Source organism: Nicotiana tabacum, chromosome 19 (assembly GCF_000715075.1).
Source record: "Nicotiana tabacum cultivar K326 chromosome 19, ASM71507v2, whole genome shotgun sequence".
NCBI lineage: Eukaryota > Viridiplantae > Streptophyta > Magnoliopsida > Solanales > Solanaceae > Nicotiana > Nicotiana tabacum.
In genome coordinates, this window is record NC_134098.1 from 51,349,899 (window position 1) to 51,364,616 (window position 14,718).

General features: G+C 38.0%; 1 protein-coding gene across 1 annotated transcript; it reads right to left on the reverse strand.

Annotated features, from left to right (window-relative positions):
- Positions 1-10,991: 10,991 nt before the first annotated feature.
- On the reverse strand, positions 10,992-14,095 carry LOC107779204 (rho-N domain-containing protein 1, chloroplastic). Its single transcript, XM_016599577.2, has 2 exons — positions 13,937-14,095; positions 10,992-12,266 (listed from the first exon to the last, which is right to left on the reverse strand). Exons 1-2 carry the CDS (start codon positions 13,995-13,997, stop codon positions 11,182-11,184), a joined length of 1,146 nt encoding a protein of 381 aa, XP_016455063.2. The 5' UTR covers positions 13,998-14,095; the 3' UTR covers positions 10,992-11,181.
- Between the last annotated feature and the right edge of the window lie 623 nt (positions 14,096-14,718).

The following is a 14,718-nucleotide window of genomic DNA, read 5'->3' on the forward strand; positions in this document are numbered from 1 at the left end:
GCCGTTCGCCCATCGGATAGTTTGAGACCGGCGAGGCTAAGTTATATGGTACCGATTTGGTGAAGGATGCCTTGGAAAAGGTAAAGTTGATTCAGGAGCGACTTCGCACAGCACAGTCCAAACAGAAGAGTTGCGTGGATAAGAAGGCACGTGATTTATCATTTATGGTAAGCGAGAAAGTTCTCTTGAAAGTCTCACCGATGAAGGGAATCATGAGGTTTGGGAAGAATGGCAAGTTAAGCCCAAGGTTTATAGGTCCATTTGAGGTGTTGATACGAGTTAGGGAGGTTGCTTATGAGCTTGCTTTGCCTCCAGTCTATTGGGAGTTCATCCGGTCTTCCACGTGTCTCTGCTCCGGAAGTATCATGCCGACAGGTCGCATGTGTTAGACTACAACACGGTTCAGCTAGATGAGATCCTGGGTTACGAGGAGGAGCTAGTTGCCATTGTTTACAGGCAGGTTCGCCAGTTAAGGTCCAAGAAGATTTATGCGCTAAAAGTTCAGTGGAGGGGTCAACCAGTTGAGGAGGCGACTTGGGAGACCAAGGAGGTCATTCAGAGCAGATATTCACACTTATTCGGCACTCCAGGTACGATTCTAGACCCGTTTGAGGATGAACGTTTGTTTAAGAGGTGAAGAATGTAACAACCCAACCGATCGTTTTGCTTTATAGATCTCTATTCCCCTAAATAAGACCCCAGTATATGCTTTTACTATTTTATAACTTGTGGGGATGGTTAGTTTGGGTTTGGAAGGATCCGAATTGAAATCGTAACACTTAGTTACTTATTATTGGCTTTAAAGGGTTAAGTTTGACTTGGATCAACATGTCTAGTAAACGACCCCGAAATTGGGACTTGACGGTCCCAATAGGTTTGTATGATGATTTTGGACTTGAGCGTGTGTTTGGATCGGGTTTTGGATGACTCGGGAGTGTTCTGGCGCATAAAGTTGAAAGTTAGCGCACTGAAGGTTTTAAAGTTCTTTAAATTTGGTTTGGAGTATGTTTTGGTGCTATTGAGGTCCGTTTTGAATTCCGAGCCCAGTAATAGTTTCGTAAGGTGATTTAAAATTTAAGAGTTGCACGCAAAATTTGGTGTCATTCTGAATAGTTTAAGTATGATTTGGCACAATCTGAGTAAGTTGGAAGAACTTGAAGTTCATAAGTTGATTCTATTTGGTTTTGGGTGGTGATTCTTAGTTTTAATGTTGTTTTCCACATTCTGAGGGTGTGAGCGAGTCCGTTTTTTGTTTACGAACTTGTTGGTATGTTTGGTCGAGGCCTCGGGGTCCCCGTATAGGATTCGGAGGGTCAACAAAGCTTGTTTGCTCTTTGGAGAAGAGGTGTTGGGGCCTGTCATCTGGTGTGTTCGCACCTGCGGTGAGAATGGACGCAGGAATGGCACCGCAGGTGCGTCGTCTCTCTCGTAGAAGCGGAAAGTATCGCAGGTACGGAGAAGGCCAGCATGGGCAAGGTCGCAGGTGCGAGAAGCGGGCTCACACGTGCGGAGCCCTTCCGCAGGTGCGCCTATTACTGGGCTGGGTGTGTTTCGCAAAAGCGGACCTTTGTCCACAACAACGGCATCACAGGTGCGACCCAAGGCCCGCAGAAGCGAAAATCGTTGGGCAGTGTGGTCCGTTTAATACGGGACTTAGGCCATTATTGGTTCATTTATTTCACTTCTTGGACGATTTGTGGAGCTTCTATGAGAGAGGCTTTCACCTAGCTATTGAAGGTAAGTGATTTCTATCCATTGTAAGTTAGATACATAGATTATGGGTAGATTTTAACATATAAAATTGTGAAAACTTATGGGTTTAGTTGAAAAACTTAGGTTTTGATAAAAATGGGATTTAAACACGAAAATGGTTATGGAATTGGGTGAAAATTATATATTTGAGTTCGTGAGGTTATGGGTAACAATTATCTTCGAAAATTTCCGGAATTCGGGTACGTGGGCCTGGGAAAGAATTTTAAGAATCTTCCAATTTTGTGGACCGGGAGTGATCTTGAGAATGAGGTAAGTCTCTTGCCTAACCTTGTAAGAGGGAACTCATCCCCTTAGGTGTATTTTTGTTGTGAATTACTTATGTGGGGAGCTACGCATGCTAGGTGACGAGAGTCCATGCATAGCTATATTTCATGAGATGTCCGGGTAATCTTAGATTTACATAATGCTTTAATTGTATTGTCATATTTGTTATGCATATTAATTATCTTGAACAGAGCCGAGACTAGAGATTTTAGAGTTGAAAACTTCCAATTTAAAATTCTTATTTTGGGGGAGAATTGATGAATATTTAATATCTCTGAGAAAACCATGTCCTCTCGCGTCACAAGTACTTCCGCGAGCGATGTAAACTTACCTATTCTCATGGGAGCGAGTCATTCGCCTCGGCAGTATAATAGATGTATCTATGGTTCGTATCGTTTGACCCTCGGCAGTGCACACAGTATATTTTTTTAGATCGGGCCGAACGACCTTGGCATAAATCGTGCGTGATAATACTCGGAGCCTAATTACACTTGATATTACTTTATGGATCGAGAGGTTATAAGTTATTTAATGACAGAAATTGGTTTGGGGTTAGTTAATGAGTTATTTATTCATTGCTTGTTATTGTGTTATTATTGTTATTATTTCCATGCCCCATACCTGTTTAGAATGTCTGTATTTTGTTGCTGGCCCATAGTAAGTATCGATGTCGACCCCTCGTCACTACTTCTTCGAGGTTAGACTAGATACTTACTAGGTACATGTTGTTTACGTACTCACTTTACACTTATGCACTAATCGTGCAGGATATGAGGCAGGTGCATTTGGCAGTCATCCCGACGCGCACCCCTGATACTCCGAGACTTAGTTGTGAGCTGCTTTTCGAGTCCGTTCTACAACACTCGGAGTCTCTCTTTTGCATTTACTTTCTATCTACTCTATTTCAGACAGTAGTTTAGCATTTTGTATATTCTACTAGTAGCTCATACACTTGTGACACCAGGTCTTGGAAAATATGCTAGTAGGCATTCGATGGTTTTTGAGTATTTATTTCACCACACTTGTTCTCATATTTGTTTATGCTTTATTTTATTAAATCTTTCACCTCTTACTTAGTTAGTAAATAAAAATCAACTATTTTGAAATTGTTAAAAAGAATAAGTACATGGCTAGTTCACTGTTGGCTTGCCTAGCGGTGACGTTGGGTGCCATCACGACATATAGGTGAAATTGGGTCATGACAGGTAGGGGTATCTCCCCTTTAGTAATTTCACATGCCATGTTGAATCCGTTTAAAACCAGGACAGTCGGCACTATTTGGTCTTGTAGACCCAACTGTTCTACGACCCTCGATCTGATGGTATTGGCCGAGCTGCCTAGATCAATCAATACATGCTTAACTTGAGATTTATTTATAAGTAAAAATATTGCCAATGCATCATTATGAGGTTATACGATGCCTTCGGCGTCCTCATCATTGAGCGAAATGGTTCCTTACGGGATATAATCTCGGGTTTGTTTTTCCCTTGTGATGGACACCTTGGTGCGCTTTAGCATTGGTCCCTGGGGGATGTCGACTCCACTAATGATCATGTTGATGACGTACTGAGGTTCCTCTGGTTCGGTCTATTTGTTGGAGTCCCTATTCCTGAAGTGATTTTTGGCTCGATCACTCAAAATTCCCAGAGATGTCCGTTATTGAATAATCGGGCCACTTCTTCTCTTAACTGTTGATAGTCCTCGGTTCTATGGCCATGAGTGCCATTATACTTACACATTAAGTTAGGGTCTCTCTGTGTAGGGTCGGGATGTAATGGTCGAGGCCACTTGGTATCTTTAAGGTGCCTGATAGCAGATATGATGCTGACAGCATCGACATTGAAGTTGTATTCTCATAACCTTTGTGCCCTTCTGGCCCCGAGTGGCCTATCGAAATCGTTTTTGCTCATGAGTCCCCGGCTACTGTGGCCTCGATCGTTCCTCTTTTCATTTCTCGCGGGGTTACACCCAGATCCGTTTCCCCTTTGATTCCCATTATACGGTTGATACCGGTCTCTGTTAGGTCTTGGTTCATGATTGACGACTCCTTTAGGCCTATCATTAGTTCTGATGGGATAAACGGACCTGGGAGGGGCACCGAGCTGATCTTCCTCAACTCTGATTCTTGACTGGTACCTGTAATGGATGTCGGCCCAAGTTACATCGGGTATTCTATCAAATTATGTTTCAACTGATGTGAAGCCAAGGAGCTTCGGGGGTTAAGTCCTTGAGTAAATGCCTGAACGGCCCAATCATCTGCAACCGGGGGCAGATCCATTTGTTCCATTTAAAATCTCGACACCAATTCCCTGAGCATTTTCTTATCTCTTTATTTTACCTTAAAAAGGTCTGCTTTTATGGTCTCGGCCTTGATGGCCTCGGCATGCGCTTTCACAAAGGTGTCTGCAAGCATAGCAAACGAATCAATAGAATTTGGGGTAAGTTGTGATACCATATTATTTCTCCTTTGGACAGGGTTTCCCCGAACCTTTTTAGCAAAACCGACTCGATCTCATCATCTTCTAGATTGTTTCCCTTGATGACACACGTGTAGGAGGTCACGTTCTCATTTGGATATGTGGTTCTATTATACTTAAGAATTTCGGGCATGCGTAGCATCTTTGGGATTGGCTTCGGTGCCGCACTCAGATGGAAAGGCTTTTGGACAAATTTCTTGGAATCCAGGCCTTTCAATTAGGGGGCGCTCCTGGGATTTGATCGACTCTAGAGTTATAGGTCTCCACTTTTTTCGTTGGCCTCAATTTTCTTCTCCCCCGATTCCACCCGCTTTGTCATTTCCTCAATAATTTTTATTATTTCAGGGTTGGTCTTGGGTTCAACTTCACCGGCCTTTCTGTGGCTTGCTCACTTCTTCTGGCATTTTCCCAGGATGGTTCGGGCTCGACTCTATTGGGGGCGTAACTTTGATTCTGCAGCTATGCTATCGCCGCATGTTGGGACTATAACATTTTGAAGATCACCTGCAGATTGATCATGTCGCCTTCACCTTTGGGCGTACCTCGAGTCGTAGGTCGGGATCCTCGGCGAACGCTATTCTCAGGGTCGGTTGGTAGGTTGGTGTCGATGGCCACATGCGAGTTGGCATCAACTGGGTCTACAACCGGGACTCCATTGGGATCAACATGGGGCACCTCGTTGCTGGGAACTGTATGGTTATTTTTGCCGTGATGGCCAAATTCAGCATCAACATTCAAGTGAGCAGACTGAGAGTTTGACATTTTTAGGTTGACCTGAAATTAAAATCTCAAAGAACAAGCGTAAGACAGAGTGTGTTATGAAAATTTATATCAAATTATCACTATTATCCTTAGCCCCATAGTGGGCGCCAAATCGTTTACCCTTAAAATGGATAACAATTGAATTTATACGCGGTTTTAAGGATATGTGGACTAATTCAATACAAGTGATTAATGACGTTAGATAAGCAAATTAAAGATAGAATAAACAACCAAACCAGTAGTAATATTGAGTCCGGGCTCGGTTATAAGCCTAATAAGTAGCCTGCTTTCGGTTCGGATCCAAACACTTATTAAGAACTATGAGTAAAATCAAGAACTTGAATAACTTTTAGAAGTAGAGAAAACAGATGTATATTGCCTTGTTATGCGTGTTACAACGTCTGTATTGAATAATAAACTTCCCATTTATATAGTAGGGGAGTTTTACCCTAAGTACAATTCTAAGAAAGGTAAAGATCTTCCTTTTCTTTAATCACTAATCAACTGCTGATACGGGCCGAGATTCACGCCGCGATATCTAGTCAAGCACGGATATCACAGCTCTTTGTTAATCGTGTGCGGAGGTTTGGCAATACTCTCCGAGGTCTCGTTATTCGAATCGAGTCTGGGGGCATGGTCTCGATGGCTCCGGGGGAAGGTGCTTTGTCCGGGCCTTGATACGGGAGGTTCCCAGCTTTCATTTCGATTCCTTGTAGTTACGTCCTCGCTTTGTTTCCACCTCCGGGAAATCGGAGTGCTCCTTAGCCTCAGTGTTACCCGTATACACTAACTACTAGCCTTAGGGTACGCGCTTCACGCGTGTACCCCATCTCGATGAGTAAATATATTTTTAAAATAATTATATAAATATTATATTAAAATTATATTTAAGTTATAAATTAAAAAATTTACATGATTTAAATAAGAAAAAGAATTCATATAATATATGTAATATTAAAAATTTATATACAATTCAAATAGTGAAGGATTTAATGCAAAAAATATAATTAATTAAAAACTTCGAAATATAAGGGAAAACTTAAATGATAATTTTGGGCAAACGATGATAATGAGTATACAATTACCAATTGACGTGCAATTTATATGTTCATTTATTGTTCTAATTAAGTTCAAAATTAAATAGTGACGATTTTGGACTTCCGATTTTGGTGCCTCCGATTACGTTATTGGGCCGTTCCACTTTACATATGGGTTTGATATATCGATTTCACGTGAATTTAAAAAGAATATTATTTAAATATATCTTTTGAAAAATGATATTATTTGTGTGGCCTAATATTAAATCTAAAATTATGGATATTTTGTTACTCGATGTACTTTTATCACAATTTCTCAAAGATTTATCAATTAATACAAATAACTTAATATATGAAAAACTACATTGAATCATTTGGTGGAATCAATGGAAAAAGAAAAAATTTCCTTTCGTGAATTTTGTATTTAGGTGAACACAAAGCCACCAGATTTGGTAGGATTTTTAGAAGCCATACCTTGGTGAACGTAGGCTTTAAACTTGTTTCCATTCATAAAGACAGTACTGTTGAACTTTCTTTGTGGTAAATTCATTAATGATCCCAAATTCCTAAATATAAGTAGTTTATTTATAAAAGGAGATTTAATGCATTTAATATTTTTATACAAAGAGATACATATTTTAAATAAGGAAGGATTTAATAATCAAAATTTTAGTTAATTTTAAAGTTTTAAAAATTAGAAAAATAATTAAATTACTATTTTGTCTAATGTATAATATATTTTTAAGGGTAAAAGAGACGAACGTTATTGTACTTTTAATATAGTATAGATAGATATAGATAGATTGACGATAAATCATATATTCAATAGTGATGCATAAAAGGAGAAGTTACTAGGTAAGACTTTTAGTGGAATAAAATCTTACACCTAAAAGATATACGATAGAGTTATGGCCTGTCGCAGTTTTTACTTTTTACCATGACATTTTAAAAAAAGAATAATAAAGAAGCTGCCAAATGTTCGGTGGCGGATGCACGCTTAACGAAGCGGTATTACACGACACTGCTTAGTCAAAATTATTTATTAAATATATGTATTAATATTGTAAGAAAACAGATAAGTAGGAAAAATGACACTATTTGACATAATTAATTGTCTCTTGGTGTGTTGGTTGTATTTAAGAGATAAGAGGTTTGAACCTTAACTAGCATTTTTTTTTTTTTGGTAAATATTTGAGAGAGTCTGTATGGTTAAAAATTGTGGTAAAGTAGAATTGAACTCAAGACCCTTTCTAAATTGAAATTCAACAAAACCAATAGACTAAGACTATTTTTTGTCTAGAAGTATAATAATTATTATTCCTGTTCTTTTATAAATTTCGATACCGCTTACAAAATTTCTTGTATACGCCCCCTGCAAATGTTATTCCTTTGTTTCTTTTGAGCTATGAATGAATTTTCAACTTGCTGGATTCTAAATGGCAAAAGCTGGAGGAGATTTGGTCCTAAGCAACAATAAAGTTATTATCTCCGTATGCCAAGTGTATAAGTAATGAAATCAGCTATTAATACTTGTGTCGGAATAAATTACTTCATTGCATGTTCCTGGAGTGCGGCCCATTCTCAGATCCTTCAACGGTATGATACTTATGTACCGGGGGCATGGGGCTGCCCTTGTTTTTAGGGGGGGAGGTCGTATTTACTCCTTTGTAACCACATGGATTTTAGTGATATCATATAGTTTCTATAATATAATACTCTCTCCGTTCACTTTTACTTGACATGTATACTAAAAATAAATTTTTATTTTTACTTGTCATTTTACGCATATCAAAAGAAAATAATTTTTTTTCCTGTTATACCCACCATATTTATTTCTCATTTCAAATCATTTTCTCAAATCCAATAAAATATACATCAATTAATATGAGTATCATGGTAAATTATATACTTTAATTATTATTTCTTAAGGGACGTGAAAAGTCAAAATGTATTAAGTAAAAGTGAACGAATGAAGTATATATTAGCGGAACAAATACCAAAGAGGGACATGGTGTTTTGAATGATCCTGTTCAGATACCATACATGTCGTTTAAGTTATGCTACCGCATTTTCTAGGAAATATTTGCGGAGAAAAATGTGGAATTATAAAAAGAGGTGCATCGCATTTATGTACATGAACGTGTGCTCTGAACTTAAATGTTTGTCGATGCAAGCCATGTGCCCCTTGACTACTCCAACTCTCCCAAGTTGGGAGTCTTAAAATACACCTTTCAGAATAGGGCCTTTCGTGCATACGTAATATATGAGTAATATATGAAATATGTTACCACCAACGTTGTGGTGAGATGGACAGAATCCATTTTCCTTTAACTAATGATCTCCGATTCTAGCTTTGAGAGGAAAAAATTCTAGTAAGAAGTGTTTAAGACTTGACTCAATGCGAAATCAGATTAGTTTGAGATCACTAGTGGGGTTTGGGGAGGGTAATATGTACGCAGACCTTACTCTTACCCTGGGGTAGAGAGGTTGTTTCCGATAGACCCTCGGCTCACTCCCTCCAAGAACTCTCCACCTTGCTCTTGGAGTGACTCGAACTCACAACCTCTTAGTTGAAAGTGGAGGGTGCTCACTACTAGAGCAACTCAATCTTATCGTAACTACCAAACACCAAGTGAAAAATCAAAAATAAAATAAAATGTATATATATGTGTGTGTGAGAATCCGGATGGAGCCTTTCATGTACACATACGTAATATAAGAATACGTTGCCATGTGCCTTCTACTGGTGTTTTAATTAGCAAATTTTACAATAGATTGGTTATACATTCGACGTTACTCTAACACCTTTCTGAATGACGGTGTTCTTTTCATGAAAAGGTACTTGTTAGCTTGAATTGTTATGATTTGACATGAAACAAAGCTTCAGATATGAGTTAACTAGCTCGAAAGACGATCGACTAGCTGAATTTTCAATGGAATAATATGATGTAAAGAATTAAGACTGACTCACAAGACTCGAGAGTTAATTTGCAGTAATTTGCATGATGATCTAGTTTTTGAGGTTAAGCCCAACTTGCATTCTTTTCATTGACATGGTATCAGCCTCTCTTTCCAATTCTTAGTTTACCCGATGTTAGGCTCCATACTATATTATCCACGCTTTAGATATTCAGTCCTAGAGGTAAAAAAGGGTGCAAACGGTCTCAAATTGGTTAAGAGAATATTGTGGTGCCTCCTTGTATGATCACATGAGCTGAGCTAGTTTTTGAGGTTGTCAAGTTCAACTTTTTCTTAACAAAGCAAGATTAAGCAAGTGTAATGGGCTAAGATCTAAGGGTGGATATAAAATGAATTGCTCCAGCATCCAAAACCTCTTCTGGAACTGGCAGAGCTAAAAGGGGCCAAAATATCAACCGCAGCATTGCCAATCTGCCATGATCTCGAGCTTCATCTTTCAAATGAATAATTAACTGTGGTCAAAACTCAAAATGCTAGTGCATTTATTTGGATATATTTATTCTATTGCTTCTGCGTGCAGCAGTTTCAGTCAAAGATAGTGGCAATGAAATTAGGATATTTTTGGTAAGCAAGTAGCCAAGCCCTGAAATGCTATTATATCATCAACCCGAGGTTACTTACTGTCTCAACTCAATGCATCATGAAATAAAAAGAGTATGTAAATAGCTTTTCAATATATTCACAATTTACGTTATCATTTTAAATTTTCATTTATAAACTCGATGCAATATTTTCGTTCATAACATTCTGCACAAACTTTGTGAAAGTCAAGCCGAAAGATCAGCGAGATTATTTTAAATTTTCTGAGCTGGTATTTGTACCCATGTCTTTAAGAGAAAACTTCATTTTTCCCATTCATTTACAAGAAAAGAAAGAATTACTTTCTTATATTCAATGCTTAATTTGAAAAGAAGGAAAGACTTTGTGATTGACCATTTTGATAAATTTCCTTGCTTAGAACTTAAAAGAACATCAACAAAGGAACTGCAGTTATCTTTCCAGCATCCTCTTTTTCTTTGTTATGTAACATGTGCTATACAATGATTGGTAGAAAACCATCTCTGGATGTCAGTGGACGAAGATCTGTCACTTCATTTGATAGGGAACAAGGGAGTAAAACAAGGTCTACTTAACATAAGAAACTTCTAAGCATGTCCTTAGACTTCCATAACAAATATGACTCCATTCTGATACCAAAGTTTGAAACAGAAAATGAATACTATCAAAATGTTGAGCAATACTCACCAAAGATGCCACGTGATTGAGGAAACAATGGTTGGAAAGAGGAACAAGATGAAAAAGGAAAGGGTAGAAGATGAGAACGAATACTACTCCACAAGTCATGAGCCGATTTACTCTCTTGTTGATCCAGCAAGGTGGTAGTACTAAAGAAAGCACTAGTAACCTCAACAACACATTTTGCGAGGAGTTGAATCTTGCTATAGCAGGTTTCGCCATTGATGATGGAATAATTAAGCATCAAAATTGAGAAGTTTTTTTTCAAAAAAAAAAAAAAAAAAAAGCAGATAAATAACCGGCACAACTGCACATCCCAGAGGCCCAGAACGTCTCTCCAATTTAGGCAACCAACTTTGCTGAAGTCAAAAGCATCTAAGATAGACTAGTTTAACAGTTACCAGAGAATCAGAATATACACCAACGGAAATGGTGAATCTGCCAAATGATATGACACAAAAAGTATAAGAAACTAGTCAAACATGTATTGAACGCAGAAACTGTTACATATATGAAGTATACAAAATTGTCCAATCTGACTAGAAACCATCATCAAGAGAAAAAGTACAGTGTAAGACAAACAGGATGTAGAAATTAAAAGACTAATGTGCAAGAACATTCTACAATCTATCATCACTTGTGAAACAAAAAGATCAGACTTGATCAGCACTTAGCAACTCAATGAGCTCTACTTTTTTCAGTTTTGAGTATCCCTTCAACCCACGAGACTTTGCAATAGCTCGCAGTTCAGTCAGCTTCATTTCAGCTAATTCCTCACCAACCTGATGTTGTTCTTCATCATCATTAGCATCAACATTTTCAAACATTTTGGCAGCATCATCGTCAGCCATCTCATCAAACACATCTTCGTCTGAGAAAATCGGCTCTCTGTCAGAATGAGCACTAGAATCAACCTTATTTTTGGGAATTCGGCTAAGTTCAGGGTCCAGATGTATGTCCTTTTCTGTCGTATCTGTAGCAGTACAGGCAACAAGGTTATCCGTACCTCCCTCGTGATAAACAGGCTGAAATTTGGTTCGGGAAACTGGAGATCTACGTTGGAAATTTGACTTCGGCCGGTTAACAACTGGGGTCCCACTATCTTGTGCCACATGGTTCACATTGCTATTTAGTTCAGTGTTATTGCCAGCTCTCTCTTCAGAGAATACATTGCTCTGATCTGACTGGTCAAGGACAAAGTTGCTGCTTCTACTGCTGTTGGTTTTCTTCCCTTTCTGAACTGAGTGTTTTCTTAAAAGCTTGAGAAGGGAATCAACAGTTTCACTCTCTTTACCCTTTCCTTGCAACTCTTCAGATTTTTTCTCCTCTTTGATTGCAGCTCTTTCCCGGAGCTGAGCCTGGACCTTTCTGAATAGTTCAACAATCTCCCTTTCCCTTGGACCTGGAGTGGCTGTAGCTTGGAATTTTGAAGTGTTTGATGCAGTAAGCAGTGGTCCATTTCGTGAAGATAGCATTTCAGATTCTTCTAAATTATCATAACTGTCTCTCTCTTCATTTTGCCTGTTCCTGCCCCTGGAAAACTTGTTTTGCCTCGAAAAATCTGGATTTCTTTTATGATTGCTGAAGCTAGCATTACATAAAAAAGATTTACTCTTGTAAGGAGATTTCAAATTTAAAATCTTGACCTTCGAAAAGTGCTTATATTCACCACGAGAGGTGACTGCTCTCCCTGATAGTCCTGAGCAGGGAAGACAACTACCTTCTGGGGAACCAAACCCTGAAATAGAACAATAATAGCATATATCTTATAAGTCTTTATATAGGACTTTATGGATATAAGAAAGACACAGATTTTTGTTTTTTGAGTAAAGACTCAGATTATGCATTAGAGGATGTTTCTAAGATAGCTGTATTTTTTTGTTGACGGAATAATCAGCATGTTGTAGGTCATGGAAGATGCATTCACATTGGCAGAAATTTAAAACTTATCTTGCCCTTCATATGGAAGGGTGACTAAGAAAAGGATCATAGCTGCATAGGAAATAAGATACATAATCTCAGAGCAGATACTTTTCACATCTTTTTCCAAGTAAGAGTTTTCATTTACCGTTTAAAGAGCATTCTTTGGGACAACTGTACAATGTTATATCAGATTCGTTCATATGCTTTACATTTTATCTATAGATGTCCAACAGCTATCTATCAATAAGAATTGAAAAGGTCATTAATTCTATTTCCATAAGAAGCATTTACATTTTAAATGATATTTACTGTTGTTGGCTAACAGAATCAGTAGTAGTAAAAATAACGACAATGACGATTGCAATAAAAATAACCCAGAAGTCATCATATCTCGATACCCACGATGCATATAATTCATACACTAAAGTGAGGGGGGCAAAGAGTTCCAGAAAGAGCAGAAAGACAACCGAAATGGGCATAAAGAAATATATTGTGAACAAGAGAACATTTGTGCTACTGTTAGCACCTTGCGGAAAGAAAATAAGGTTGGAAGAGATCTTGGCGTGGCCAGGCACACCTATAAAGCTTTCATTCGGTTATGTTTAGATGATCAAGCTGATGTGTGAACTTCAAGGAAAGTTGGACGATCTAAAAACTAAAAAGGATCTAAAGAAAATATAAGTTCCACTAGATAGGAGCTTGTGGAGTTTTAAAAGAAAACTGTACTTCAAGAAGAGCCAATAATTTGCTATGCATGCCAATAATTCTGCATATTTGCTACCTCAAACACCCCCAACACGCCGCGCCACCCAGAGAGTTTCACATTTTCAAATATTTCATGAAAATGTAAATTAAACCACTGCTTACACTATTCAAAAGAAGCTGAACCACTTTAGCTTAATCAATTGCAGCCAATAGTAAACTGCATTGACATAAGAATCCGTGACAAGGACTTCTTGTTCATTTATTTATCAATAGCCTCAACAATAAACAGCACTAAAATTTTCTTTATTACTGAGTATCAGAATGAAAGCGTCCAACTAGAGCAAAATGGATATAGAGGATTCAAATAGCCAAACCCATTAGTTTTGTATTGAAACAGAGTTGTTGTCTGTAGTGGCTATTAAGGACTTGCCCTAATTAAACCGGTTAGGGTTAGTGTTCTTTCTTTTTTTTAAGTTTAACCATCTGGAACCCACTCCCCCAGATAATCCAGATTCGCGTCAGGTAAACCCAACTAAGGGTAAAGCCTCCTACCAATAAGTTCTGCATTCCCAGGCTCGAAGTTAAGAGTGGAGGGATCTCAACCATCCACCACACGCCCCGGTAGTAAACTGGTCAGTGGTTGGACATAGCTAGGGCATTAATAAAAGCACACTAATCAAAAAGACCTCCACTTGTTAACACAAGCATTTCATCAAACACCTTATACGCACAAATGGGACATCATAAACGGGAAAAAGAACATGGAAAAAACATATTTACCTGGAAGATTCCTGGGAGTGAAATCAATGGCGCTAGACATTTTTAGAACTTGAGAAAACATAGGAAAGTGTCTTCAGTCTCAATCAGACTTTCGCATTTTCGTTGTTCGGCTCTATACTAGCTTTAGCTTCTGTTGCCTTTTATATATCGTTCCCTGATAAGGGGAGGTTTTAGATATATTGACCATTTTCGTAGGGGTCAGAAGGGGAATATCGCGTAATTTCAAATTTTAGTCAAACGCAGCCCGTTTGGTTTTGTATGTATCACTTTAACCCCTTACAGTTTTAGTTTCTTATAGTTTTAGGTTTCTTAGGGTGTGTTTGGTATGAAAGAAAATATTTTTCAGAAAATGTTTTCTAATTTTCCCATGTTTGGTTAGTTTAAATGTTTTGGAAAATATTTTCTTCATGAACTCATTTTCCTCAAATTGGAGGAAAATATTTTCCCTATTAAGATAAGGAAAACATTTTCCACCTTCCCCACCCTATTCCCCATCCCCACCAAACCATCCCCACCCACATCCCACCTCCACCCCAACCCCGCCCTCACCCCATACCCCCTTCCTAAATAAAAATATTATTAATAGTACTTGCTTTTCATGTTATAGATAGATTTTTTTTTCATTTCAACAAATGAGTATTTTCTTTTCATGATGTAGAAAAAGTATTATCTTTCATTTCAACAAAATGAGTATTTTCTTTTTATGACGTAGAAAAAGTATTTTTATTTATTTCAATAAAATGATTGCTTTATTTTCATGTTGTAGAAAGAGTACTTTCTTT

Excerpts from the sequence above, each read along its gene's own strand:
- LOC107779204 (XM_016599577.2), bottom strand. The coding sequence starts at position 13,997 with ATGTTTTCTCAAGTTCTAAAAATGTCTAGCGCCATTGATTTCACTCCC. Across the intron at positions 12,267-13,936 it reads CACTCCCAGGAATCTTCCAG|GGTTTGGTTCCCCAGAAGGT; the intron begins GTAAATATGTTT and ends GTTCTATTTCAG.